The sequence below is a fragment of the Maylandia zebra genome, linkage group LG9 (assembly GCF_041146795.1).
Source record: "Maylandia zebra isolate NMK-2024a linkage group LG9, Mzebra_GT3a, whole genome shotgun sequence".
Taxonomy (NCBI): Eukaryota; Metazoa; Chordata; class Actinopteri; order Cichliformes; family Cichlidae; genus Maylandia; species Maylandia zebra.
In genome coordinates this window covers 34,146,571-34,159,867 of record NC_135175.1, presented here as the reverse complement: position 1 = coordinate 34,159,867, position 13,297 = coordinate 34,146,571, and the positions used below count along the sequence as shown (strand labels likewise).

Below are 13,297 nucleotides of genomic sequence, written 5' to 3'. Positions count from 1 at the left end.
TCTTCCTAACAGTTATAGGAAAATATCCAAATTGTCTTTTATATCGAAAATTTTAGAAAAAGTAGTAGTAGAACAACTTAACTATCTCCTGGATAAAAATGCTGTTATGGATACTTTCCAGTCTGGTTTTCGTAAATTGCATTCCACTGAAACGGCCTTACTTAGAGTATCTAGTGATATCTTGATGGCAGCAGACTCTGGAGAACACCGTGCTGGTCCTGTTGGATCTCAGCTCTGCTTTTGACACTGTAGATCACAGTATCATGATAAACAGACTCGAGAACTTGTTTGGGATTACTGGTGTTGTTTTAAAATGGTTTATATCATATCTGTCTGAGAGATCTTTTACTGTTTGCATGAATCATGTCACATCAGAATCAACAGTTTTGCCGTGTGGGGTACCTCAGGGATCTGTCCTGGGTCCAATTCTATTTCTACTTTATGTATTTCCCCTAGGCCAAATTATTAAGCACTATAAATATATCTCCTATCATCGCTATGCTGATGACATCCAACTATACTGTTCCTTCAAAATGTCTGAGTTTTATAAATTGTCTAATTTAAGTAATTGCCTGACAGAAATCAACCAGAATCAGAATCAGAATCAGAATCAGAATGGGTTTATTGCCAGATGTTGAGGTTTACAACATTAGGAATTTGCTGCGGTGCTTCAGTGCAAACAATAAGAATTAAAGTGCTATGTAGAAAGAAAGATATGTGCATGAGATATACATGAGATATATACATGAGAATAAGAATTAAGAGTGCTACGTAGAAAGATGCTACGTAACCAATGGTTAAATGACAATTTTCTCCAACTAAACTCTGATAAAACAGAAACTCTAATTATTGCTCCAGACCACATGGTCCCAGAAATCAGGCAGCATATCAGCTTCTTAGACCCCTATGTAAAATCGAGCCTTAGAAACCTCGGTGTTGCTCGAGCAGCACTCTAAGCAGCTGGTCCGAAACTGTTTTTATCATTTACGGAATATTTCTAAACTCAGACTAACGGTATCAAAGCTTGAACTTCAGATGATTATTCATGCTTTTATTTCTTCTCGTTTAGACTACTCTAATGGCCTTTTTACTTGTTTTAACAAATCAGCCTTAAATCGTCTTCAGACTGTGCAGAACGCTGCAGCACATCTCTTAACAGGCACCAAGAGAAGATCGCATATCACTCCAGTTTTAGCCTCCCTTCACTGGTTGCCTGTAAGTTTTAGGTTTCATTTTAAAATTTTAGCTCTAACCTTTAGGGCCCTACATGGTCAGGCTCCTCAATATTTATCTGACCTGCTGAAACCACATACATCTTCTCGGGCTTTAAGGTCATTAGATCAGAGACTGCTGGTGGTACCGCGCACTCGTTTTAAAACTCGTGGTGATCGGGCCTTTCAGACTGTGGCACCACGGTTGTGTATTTCTCTTCCACTGTATCTTCGCTGCACGGACTCCATTGATTCTTTTAAGAAACAGCTGAAGACATTTTTATTTAGAAAAGCATTTGATTAATTTCCTCTTATGCTGTTTTGATAGTTTTATTATATTACATTGTTTTATTTGCTGTTTTATTTACTGTTATATTGTTTTATATTTCCATTTTCTGTGTTGTAAAGCACTTTGTGATTTTTTTTATCTGTGAAAAGTGCTATAAAAATAAATTTTACTTACTTACTTACTTACTTAGTTCTTGGTAACAAATTGCTGTCACTGGCTCTTCACTCTGAACTGGCTTTCATGTGTATTATGTAAAGTTATTTAAAATTAGAGTTTAGTGAACAGCTCATGCCCTCCCTTTGGATGCAACTCCTGACCACATTGCACTTTATACTGTTATACGACAGAACACAAATTCATTTTCAGAACATCACAGAAATATGTATTCAGCTGTTATGTTGTTATCTTTGAGATTTTTTTGAACATCTATGTCACGGTCCTGGGTCTTATGACCCAGTGTTTTGAGTTTTAGTTCATTTTGATGTTTATAGTTTATGTTAAGCCCTTCAGGTTTTCTAAGTTCATTTGTTACCATGTCTAGGTGATTTTAGTTCTTATTAATTCCCCCTCGTGTTTCCAACCCATGTTAAGTCTCCCCTGCTCTTCTTGTGTTTCATGTCTGTGTCTTACGTTGTCAAGTTCTGGTTGTCATGTCTGCGTTTCATTATGTTTCCTGTTTTATTTTGGAAGGAGTCGTGTGTTCTTGGTTCTTTGTATTTAGCTTCACTGCTCCTGTCATTAGGTTCATGTTAGTCAGCTGTTTCCTCATGTGTCTCCACTTCCCCTGATCACCTCATGTGTGTATTTAAGTCCTCTGTTTTTGCATGTCATTTGTCAGGTCGTCTGCTCATCCATACCCTCACTTCAGCATTCTATGTCAGTTCACCACGTTTAAGGTTTTTCATGTTTAGCTTTAGTTCACCCAGTTTAGGCTATGGTTTAGTGTTCACCTGTGTCCTGCTGTTGTACTCCCTTTTTGCTGGCCTCAATAAACGGCTTATTTTCTGTTAAATCTACGCCACGTTCAGTTTATGGAGTTGGGTTTGGGTCCTTTTGCCAACACCTACGGTCTGCCCCAGCCAGACCGTGACAATCTAGCTGCTTTGTCTTTTCTCTGTGTTTGTCTGAATCAGTGTGGTGGAAAACAGAGACACTTTATGTACTGACAAGTTTATTTTTATTGAATTTCGGATTATTATTTTGCAGTTTACAAAAGATGACAAACTTTCACTGATTTGTTAGATAAAAGTGTATAAAAACGTTTAAATAGTTCAGAAATAATTCCTTGTTTCCTTGTTTGAATGCTGATTAATATGAAATCAAGAAGAAAACACACAAAAAATGCAGTTTATAACTGTGTTCATGCCCTTATGTGTGTCTTTGCACACACCAAAATAAAAAATCCCACTTCCAATTACTTTATTTCCTGACCTAATACAGGAACGTCTGCTGGTTTTGGATTAGGTTCATCCCTGTCTCCAGTAGCTTCTGTACCTGACTGTCATTTTGCCTGCTGTTCTCAAAGAGAACACACCTGTTGTCACATTTCTGAATTATTGCTTTCAGCTCAGGTTGACAGGTACGTAGGAAATCCTCAAACTTCATTTCTGCCTGCCGCAGGTCGTCTCCTCTGGTGAACAGGATAATTGTTTGTTTTCTAACTTTGCTTGCAAAAGCTTTTTCTAGCTTTTCTATTATGTTTCTCTCACCATTTGTAAATCTGCTTGCTTGCATCACAAGTACATACACACAAGGTCCTGACTCACAAAGCTGTTTGCACTTTTTTACATGTTTGTCCCTAACTGACGGTGCAATGTCATCATCAAAGATGTCAGGAGTATCGATCACACATACATGGAAATCATTCACTTTAGTTTCTGCCACTTGGCACTCTGAGGTGATCGGCTTGGAGCTGGGTCTAGATATGAAGCGTTTCTCTCTGAGGATGCTGTTCCCACTCGCACTCTTTCCACTCCCAGACATTCCCAAAAGGACAATGTTCCATATGGCTGGAGTGCGTCTTCCTGAATAAGTTTATAATGATGATAATGTCAGCGAAATCCCTCATTGCATTACATTCAAAATCTATAAATAATGAAAACGTAAACTCCCACAGTTGGACTAAAATACACAAAAGAGCTTATTTAACATTAGTAAATCCAGTCTTACTATTTGAAGTCTTTCTTGGATCATGAAGGACTCCTTGCTTATAACAACCGTCTGCATAATCCCTATTTAATAACCCATTTTTTAATATGAACTTCTAAAATGCTGCTTAGAAGCATTGGGGTTCACCTGCTTGTGGCTCAGTAGTGTACGGTCCAGTTTGTGATCCATAGTCAGGCCTACAATTTAATAACAGAGAAAAAATAAACCCACCTCAGCTCAAAAACTCTTTTTTTGTTTTATAAACACTTATTTGTTGTTTCTAACAATATATATATAAAAAAAATCAGAGCCCCTTGTAAAATACATTACCAGAGTTTTTCATAGCATATGTGCACATGGTTAAAGAGAATATGTTTTTCATTTTTATTTAAATAAGGTAAGCCCTAATGCTAGCTCAACAGTTCTGCACTTTCAGCTTTACCTGGCATTGGTTGTTATGAGTTGTTGTGGTTCACATCTCCTTGAATTACTGCTCTGCCGGCAACCCATACTGCAGAAACTGAATGAGTGATCTGTGGGTTCATAAGTCAGAAGCAGCAAAACTCTGAACTCTTCACTTTTGCTGAAGTACATTCATTAAGTATTTTACATTTTAAATTATAAATCATAGACTGCAGGACTTGAGAGATTGTGAAAATAAAGCGTGATGTGATATGAAATCAGAAAGGTTTTCTTTCTCTTTTTATCTGCAATACCTTTAATAACTGTCCTTTTATTTTATTGCTACAAAGCAAAGAAAAGTTTACAAGCAAAACTCACTGTGAGTGGTGGCTCTTCAATCAGGTGCAGCACAGTCTGTGCAGTGAGTGCAGACTGTGCTGCCCTCTATACCTGTCAGCTACAGGAGGTGTGTCCTCTGTGGAGCTATAAATAAAAGATGTGTTTAACAGAAGCTTTATCATTCATCCCTCTCACCTGTGCAGTGACAACAGTGACATTAAGATGGATTTGTTTCCAGCAGGTAAGACCTAAAGTTAATCTTTAGGTTGGTTTGTTACCTTGGAAAGTTTTCACTAAGGTTCTTATTACACCCTTGTGTATATGAGTTAAATCAAATTAGTGAATTGTGTTTCAGGTTCTGATTTGAGGATTGTGATGATTGGAAAAACTGGTGTGGGCAAGAGTGCTGTTGGGAACACCATCCTGGGAAACAAACGTTTCAGATCTTGCCCTTTATCTGGGTCGGTGACTGAGGTCTGTCAAAAAGGTGTGACTCAGTGGGGTAATAGAGTAGTTAGTGTTGTAGACACACCAGGGATCCTGGACACTGCAAAATCAGATGAGCTCATCAAAAGAGAAATTGTGCGTTGTGTTGAAGTCTCCTGTCCCGGTCCTCATGTGTTCCTGTTGGTCATCCAAGTGGGTCGATTCACCAAAGAAGAGAAAAACTCAGTGGAAGCCCTGCAGGAGCTGTTTGGCCCCGAGGCAAACAAGTACATGATTGTGCTCTTCACCCGTGGTGGTGATCTTGGAGGCATGACCATAGAGCAGTACGTACGTGAAGCTGAGCCTGGGCTAAAGCACATCATTGAAAGCTGTGGAAACAGGTTCCACGTCTTTGACAACACCAGCAGTGACAAAAAGCAGGTGGTGGAGCTGGTCAAGAAGATTGATAACATGATGGCAGAAAATAGAGGCACACACTACACAGACGCCATGTACAAGGAGGTGGAGGAAGCACACAGACTGGGATTGACACTGCAGCAGTATAGGTTCACTGAGCCGCTGCTTAAGCGTGTCAGACTTTTTCGTATTCTTCTTGGGAGAGATTAAACTGTTGTGATAAATAGTACACGATCTAGACTGAACTGGACAGTTTTTGTACATACACATGAAAGCATGAAATCTGTTTAGAATGACACAGTGTAGAAAGCTGTTTAGGATCATTTTATTTGAGTTATCACAAAAAATAATGAAGATATCGGTTGCTGATTGTTTGACATTGTATTAAAGTGAAATACTAATCATAATACAAGCTGTGCTTTCAAAGTGTTTCTTGTCTCTGCTTCATCTGCTCCAGCTTGTAGCGAGTTTATAATCAGGGTGGTTTGTGATATCTGAACTGAACTGTATTTTGTATTTTTGTGTGATTTTGAAATGATGAATTATGACTTCTAAGAGGAGAAGTTTGAATTTTATTTGTTTGTTTTTTTGTCTGTTTTCTGGTTGTTTAAATGAAATTATTGTGAAGAAAAATTTCCTTTGGGTTCATGATTGTTAATTGTTGCTTCAACATTGTCCATTTTGATGTTTTACCTAAATAAATAATTTAAATACATCACTGTCATCAGTCATGTCTAAGTATAAAACCCCACTTTCACAATCTGAATCAGAATCAGCTTTATTTACTAAATATATGTTTTAACATCCAGGTATTTCCACGTCACATTGCATATCCAATTTTATGTCATCTTTGTTTGTCTCATGACAGCACACAGATGGCATGATAGTGTAGCTTTGTGTTGGAAAGGATCCTGGTTAACTAAGTTGCACTGGCATAGTCTCAAGGACATCCTACTGATGTATTCTGACCTTAGACTACTCTCACCAACGGTAATACTGTCCAAATGCTTTTTTTTTTAGTGTTAATTTCTTTAAGTAAATGTGAGTATGAATAAAAAAATGGTTTAAATGAAATATCCACTGAAGTGAGTTCACTCCATTTATGTTTAAACAGTTTCACCTTTCACAAGAATGTACGCTGATTTTGTTGATTGTACTTTTAACAAATCCACAAAGCTTTCTCACTGTGAGTAATGGTAATGTAGAAGTTAAATTATATTTAATGGCATTCACAACGTATAATTTTCCAGAAATATATAAAAGACATATGTGGGTAAGTTGTATCGTCCTCTTCTCTCTAAACAGAACATACACTGTATAAGATCAATAAAAAATATTTGAAACCTATACTGGGGTATCCACTTGTGTCTGGAATAAAGTCTCTTACAGATAATATTTATCTGTCCATTTACGTATTTGACCAGCATTGACCCAGTTATCTTCTTTTTTGGGAAGACTGTGAGTTTTTGGATCTATGTACGTCAGTAACTTTTGTATCAGAATCAGAATCAGATTCAGAAAGGGTTTTATTGCCAAATGTTGAGCAGGTTTACAACATTAGGAAATTGCTGCGGTGCTTCAGTGCAAACATACTGTCATAAATTACGCTTAAATAGACATGAAATAAAAATAAGAATAAGAATTAAAAGTGCTAAATAGATAAATATATACATGATATATACATGAGTGCAGGTGGTGATCAGTGCCAAACATGGAATGATGCAGTGAACACAGCGTAGGGTCATGTGTTAGTGGCGGGGACAGTCATATGGTTATTGTTCATGTGTCCAACAGCAGAGGGGAAGAAACTGTTCTTATGGCGAGAGGTTCTGGTGCGAATGGACCGGAGCCTCCTGCCTGAGGGGAGCAGGTCAAACAGACTGTGTCCAGGGTGAGAAGGGTCAGCTGAGATCCGAGCTGCTCGCCCCAGTGTCCTGGAGGTGTACAGGTCCTGCAGAGATGGAAGTCTGCAGCCAATCACCTTCTCAGCAGAGCGCACAACACGCTGCAGTCTCTGTTTGTCTGTTGTTACATTTCCTCTGCTTATTAATGATTTGCGTCATTGTGTTTACCACAGATTAGATCTAGAAGCTAAGCATGTCATGTTTTTATTTAGAAAACTCTGGGAAGGCCAAACCTTGACTCATGGTGTTTTTCCAGCCAGGTATGATTTTATTGCAGTGTCAGTGTGTTTGAGATCATTCTCATGAAGAGAATTAAGCCACTGCCAGTCACATTCTTTCCAGATGATATCACATTGTGCATCGAAATCTAACCTTACTTTTCTGCCTCAAAAGCTGATTCAGTATATCTGGACGTAATGTTTTCAGCGGGAGAAACGTTTCGTTACCTCCGGATGAAGTGAATTTTGGGATGCCCTTACTTGGATGAATGAGCATGCATCAAGATACTTACTTTTCTTGTTTTCAAATTTTTTATCAGATTTGACAAGATCTCCAACACCAAACCATGACAGAGCCTACACCCTGTTTTACAGATGGCTGTAAAAACTCTCTATAGTACCTCTCTCCAGAGCTCCTCGGTACATGTTGATGATTTGAACCAAAATTTTCAAATTCAGGTTAATTACTCTTTAAGACCTAATTTCTTGTTATCCGTCAGCCTTTTCTCCCAGTGTCCCTTCATTAAGAATGGCTTCTTTACAGCCACCATTCTGAGATTCTTAAGAACATCATCTATTATGAACAGTTTTTCCACTTTTTAGAAGTCAAAAGTATCGCTGTCATACTTTTCATTCAGAGAATAATCTATCTGAGGTGTTCTGGATATTTTTGTTGGACACAATGAGCCAACACGAAGTTGTGCTGTGATCTTTTAACATTTGGTCCAACACTACTTTCCTATGATTAAAATCATTAATGGGCGTTCATAGCCTCTTGAAAAGGAACAAGGATTTTGGTGAGAGGATGGAACAAATTTGACAGGAAGTTGTCACAGAAGTTGGTGATGTGAAAAAAAACTTGTAAACTGTAGGTGCAAACCCACAGACAATCTCATAATCATACAGAAAGATTCAGGAAGGTTTTCGTGAGGAAATACTTTTCTTAAAGACATGTGGTCAGAGAGAAAACCAGGAAGTTCCTTGTAACATGTAAATTTAAAAAAAAAGGCACCAAAAAGAAAACAATGCAATCATCAGCACTCAGAAAACAAATAAGCAATTATTCTATTGTTTTCAGGAGCTGGAAGAAAGATTTGTGTCTTTTAAAGTAGTTACAGTTGAAGCCACTATGACGACATTTTCTGATTTTCTAACAGAGAATCATTAGTAATCACAAAAATGTGGTTTGTGCTCAGCCAAGTCATCTTTATAAGGAGACAGAACTACATCTTCAGATGATTACTATTGCGCTCTACCATCACACATCCAGTGTGCTGATAAATTCACTGGTTGCCTTAATGCACTTTTCTACTCTATTTGAGTAGTGCTTAAAAAAAATCCTCATTCAGTAATTCATATAAGCACTTTTTTTTCTACATCTTAGTGCTTTCTAGCTAACATCTAATCTGACTTTATGCTAGTGACAGAGACTGGCCAGTTGCTTTCTGTACTTAAAATATATGTCTATGTGCTTTATTTGTTTCCTCAAAACAAATCTAACAAGGAAAAAAAGAGAACCGTCCAGTTATTTTCAAATAAGAAAAATGAAAAAAAAGAAAACACGAAATGAATCCTTTTGTCATATATGTTTTTCTCATGAGTATGATTACTGTTATTTACTTAGAATTAGGTTTAGAAAGGGATTTAGTTTTATAGAAATTCAGATAAAATCTGTAATGTGGCTAGATTACTATGTAGGAAGTACAGTGGAAACCACAGCTGTTACTTTTCATTAAGAAACTACTGGCCTATCTACAAGTAATAAATTGTTCAAGGCTTCTTAGAAAAAAACAGGGATGTTGTTGTAGGACCTGAACAAATGTGACAGAAAGTTTGATAATGATGTGGAAAAACCTGTAACACCTGTTGGATTCCACCCAGAGTGTTTTCACTGACACCTGAAGAAGCTCATAATGAAACACAAAGATGTGTTTAACAGAAGCTTTATCATTCATCCCTCTCACCTGTGCAGTGACAACAGTGACATTAAGATGGATTTGTTTCCAGCAGGTAAGACCTAAAGTTAATCTTTAGGTTGGTTTGTTACCTTGGAAAGTTTTCACTAAGGTTCTTATTACACCCTTGTGTATATGAGTTAAATCAAATTAGTCAATTGTGTTTCAGGTCCTGATTTGAGGATTGTGATGATTGGAAAAACTGGTGTGGGCAAGAGTGCTGTTGGGAACACCATCCTGGGAAACAAACGTTTCAGATCTTGCCCTTTATCTGGGTCAGTGACTGAGGTCTGTCAAAAAGGTGTGACTCAGTGGGGTAATAGAGTAGTTAGTGTTGTAGACACACCAGGGATCCTGGACACTGCAAAATCAGATGAGCTCATCAAAAGAGAAATTGTGCGTTGTGTTGAAGTCTCCTGTCCCGGTCCTCATGTGTTCCTGTTGGTCATCCAAGTGGGTCGATTCACCAAAGAAGAGAAAAACTCAGTGGAAGCCCTGCAGGAGCTGTTTGGCCCCGAGGCAAACAAGTACATGATTGTGCTCTTCACCCGTGGTGGTGATCTTGGAGGCATGACCATAGAGCAGTATGTACGTGAAGCTGAGCCTGGGCTAAAGCACATCATTGAAAGCTGTGGAAACAGGTACCACGTCTTTGACAACACCAGCAGCGACAAAAAGCAGGTGGTGGAGCTGGTCAAGAAGATTGATAACATGATGGCAGAAAATAGAGGCACACACTACACAGACGCCATGTACAAGGAGGTGGAGGAAGCACACAGACTGGGATTGACACTGCAGCAGTATAGGTTCACTGAGCCGCTGCTTAAGCGTGTCAGACTTTTTCGTATTCTTCTTGGGAGAGATTAAACTGTTGTGATAAATAGTACACGATCTAGTCTGAACTGGACAGTTTTTGTACATACACATGAAAGCATGAAATCTGTTTAGAATGACACAGTGTAGAAAGCTGTTTAGGATCATTTTATTTGAGTTATCACAAAAAATAATGAAGATATCGGTTGCTGATTGTTTGACATTGTATTAAAGTGAAATACTAATCATAATACAAGCTGTGCTTTCAAAGTGTTTCTTGTCTCTGCTTCATCTGCTCCAGCTTGTAGCGAGTTTATAATCAGGGTGGTTTGTGATATCTGAACTGAACTGTATTTTGTATTTTTGTGTGATTTTGAAATGATGAATTATGACTTCTAAGAGGAGAAGTTTGAATTTTATTTGTTTGTTTTTTTGTCTGTTTTCTGGTTGTTTAAATGAAATTATTGTGAAGAAAAATTTCCTTTGGGTTCATGATTGTTAATTGTTGCTTCAACATTGTCCATTTTGATGTTTTACCTAAATAAATAATTTAAATACATCACTGTCATCAGTCATGTCTAAGTATAAAACCCCACTTTCACAATCTGAATCAGAATCAGCTTTATTTACTAAGTATATGTTTTAACATCCAGGTATTTCCACGTCACATTGCATATCCAATTTTATGTCATCTTTGTTTGTCTCATGACAGCACACAGATGGCATGATAGTGTAGCTTTGTGTTGGAAAGGATCCTGGTTAACTAAGTTGCACTGGCATAGTCTCAAGGACATCCTACTGATGTATTCTGACCTTAGACTACTCTCACCAACGGTAATACTGTCCAAATGCTTTTTTTTTTAGTGTTAATTTCTTTAAGTAAATGTGAGTATGAATAAAAAAATGGTTTAAATGAAATATCCACTGAAGTGAGTTCACTCCATTTATGTTTAAACAGTTTCACCTTTCACAAGAATGTACGCTGATTTTGTTGATTGTACTTTTAACAAATCCACAAAGCTTTCTCACTGTGAGTAATGGTAATGTAGAAGTTAAATTATATTTAATGGCATTCACAACGTATAATTTTCCAGAAATATATAAAAGACATATGTGGGTAAGTTGTATCGTCCTCTTCTCTCTAAACAGAACATACACTGTATAAGATCAATAAAAAATATTTGAAACCTATACTGGGGTATCCACTTGTGTCTGGAATAAAGTCTCTTACAGATAATATTTATCTGTCCATTTACGTATTTGACCAGCATTGACCCAGTTATCTTCTTTTTTGGGAAGACTGTGAGTTTTTGGATCTATGTACGTCAGTAACTTTTGTATCAGAATCAGAATCAGAATCAGAAAGGGTTTTACTGCCAAATGTTGAGCAGGTTTACAACATTAGGAAATTGCTGCGGTGCTTCAGTGCAAACATACTGTCATAAATTACGCTTAAATAGACATGAAATAAAAATAAGAATAAGAATTAAAAGTGCTAAATAGATAAATATATACATGATATATACATGAGTGCAGGTGGTGATCAGTGCCAAACATGGAATGATGCAGTGACACAGCGTAGGGTCATGTGTTAGTGGCGGGAACAGTCATACGGTTATTGTTCATGTGTCTGACAGCAGAGGGGAAGAAACTGTTCTTATGGCGAGAGGTTCTGGTGCGAATGGACCGGAGCCTCCTGCCTGAGGGGAGCAGGTCAAACAGACTGTGTCCAGGGTGAGAAGGGTCAGCTGAGATCCGAGCTGCACGCCCCAGTGTCCTGGAGGTGTACAGGTCCTGCAGAGATGGGAGTCTGCAGCCAATCACCTTCTCAGCAGAGCGCACAACACGCTGCAGTCTCTGTTTGTCTGTTGTTACATTTCCTCTGCTTATTAATGATTTGCGTCATTGTGTTTACCACAGATTAGATCTAGAAGCTAAGCATGTCATGTTTTTATTTAGAAAACTCTGGGAAGGCCAAACCTTGACTCATGGTGTTTTTCCAGCCAGGTATGATTTTATTGCAGTGTCAGTGTGTTTGAGATCATTCTCATGAAGAGAATTAAGCCACTGCCAGTCACATTCTTTCCAGATGATATCACATTGTGCATCGAAATCTAACCTTACTTTTCTGCCTCAAAAGCTGATTCAGTATATCTGGACGTAATGTTTTCAGCGGGAGAAACGTTTCGTTACCTCCGGATGAAGTGAATTTTGGGATGCCCTTACTTGGATGAATGAGCATGCATCAAGATACTTACTTTTCTTGTTTTCAAATTTTTTATCAGATTTGACAAGATCTCCAACACCAAACCATGACAGAGCCTACACCCTGTTTTACAGATGGCTGTAAAAACTCTCTATAGTACCTCTCTCCAGAGCTCCTCGGTACATGTTGATGATTTGAACCAAAATTTTCAAATTCAGGTTAATTACTCTTTAAGACCTAATTTCTTGTTGTCCGTCAGCCTTTTCTCCCAGTGTCCCTTCATTAAGAATGGCTTCTTTACAGCCACCATTCTGAGATTCTTAAGAACATCATCTATTATGAACAGTTTTTCCACTTTTTAGAAGTCAAAAGTATCGCTGTCATACTTTTCATTCAGAGAATAATCTATCTGAGGTGTTCTGGATATTTTTGTTGGACACAATGAGCCAACACGAAGTTGTGCTGTGATCTTTTAACATTTGGTCCAACACTACTTTCCTATGATTAAAATCATTAATGGGCGTTCATAGCCTCTTGAAAAGGAACAAGGATTTTGGTGAGAGGATGGAACAAATTTGACAGGAAGTTGTCACAGAAGTTGGTGATGTGAAAAAAAAACTTTTAAACTGTAGGTGCAAACCCACAGACAATCTCATAATCATACAGAAAGATTCAGGAAGGTTTTCGTGAGGAAATACTTTTCTTAAAGACATGTGGTCAGAGAGAAAACCAGGAAGTTCCTTGTAACATGTAAATTTAAAAAAAAAGGCACCAAAAAGAAAACAATGCAATCATCAGCACTCAGAAAACAAATAAGCAATTATTCTATTGTTTTCAGGAGCTGGAAGAAAGATTTGTGTCTTTTAAAGTAGTTACAGTTGAAGCCACTATGACGACATTTTCTGATTTTCTAACAGAGAATCATTAGTAATCACAAAAATGTGGTTTGTGCTCAGCCAAGTCATCTTT

The 13,297-nt window shown here is 37.7% G+C and overlaps 3 protein-coding genes across 4 annotated transcripts; 2 read left to right on the top strand and 1 right to left on the bottom strand.

Moving 5' to 3' along the window:
• Window positions 1-2,665: 2,665 nt before the first annotated feature.
• Window positions 2,666-4,453, bottom strand: LOC101467364 (GTPase IMAP family member 7-like). Of its 2 annotated transcripts, XM_076888718.1 has the most exons (4): window positions 4,429-4,453; window positions 4,091-4,181; window positions 3,796-3,845; window positions 2,666-3,524 (listed from the first exon to the last, which is right to left on the bottom strand). In XM_076888718.1, exons 2-4 carry the CDS (start codon window positions 4,156-4,158, stop codon window positions 2,932-2,934), a joined length of 711 nt encoding a protein of 236 aa, XP_076744833.1. In that variant the 5' UTR covers window positions 4,159-4,181; window positions 4,429-4,453; the 3' UTR covers window positions 2,666-2,931. The 2 variants fall into 2 exon arrangements, with proteins under 2 accessions (XP_076744833.1, XP_076744832.1); XM_076888717.1 differs by having other exon boundaries at window positions 4,091-4,432.
• Window positions 4,454-4,562: 109 nt separating this feature from the next.
• On the top strand, window positions 4,563-5,815 carry LOC106676126 (GTPase IMAP family member 7-like). The gene is made up of 2 exons (XM_024803804.2): window positions 4,563-4,630; window positions 4,745-5,815. Exons 1-2 carry the CDS (start codon window positions 4,612-4,614, stop codon window positions 5,440-5,442), a joined length of 717 nt encoding a protein of 238 aa, XP_024659572.1. The 5' UTR covers window positions 4,563-4,611; the 3' UTR covers window positions 5,443-5,815.
• Window positions 5,816-9,476: 3,661 nt separating this feature from the next.
• On the top strand, window positions 9,477-10,176 carry LOC112435352 (GTPase IMAP family member 7-like). Its single transcript, XM_024803803.2, has one exon. It carries the CDS (start codon window positions 9,499-9,501, stop codon window positions 10,174-10,176), a length of 678 nt encoding a protein of 225 aa, XP_024659571.2. The 5' UTR covers window positions 9,477-9,498.
• Window positions 10,177-13,297: the final 3,121 nt, after the last annotated feature.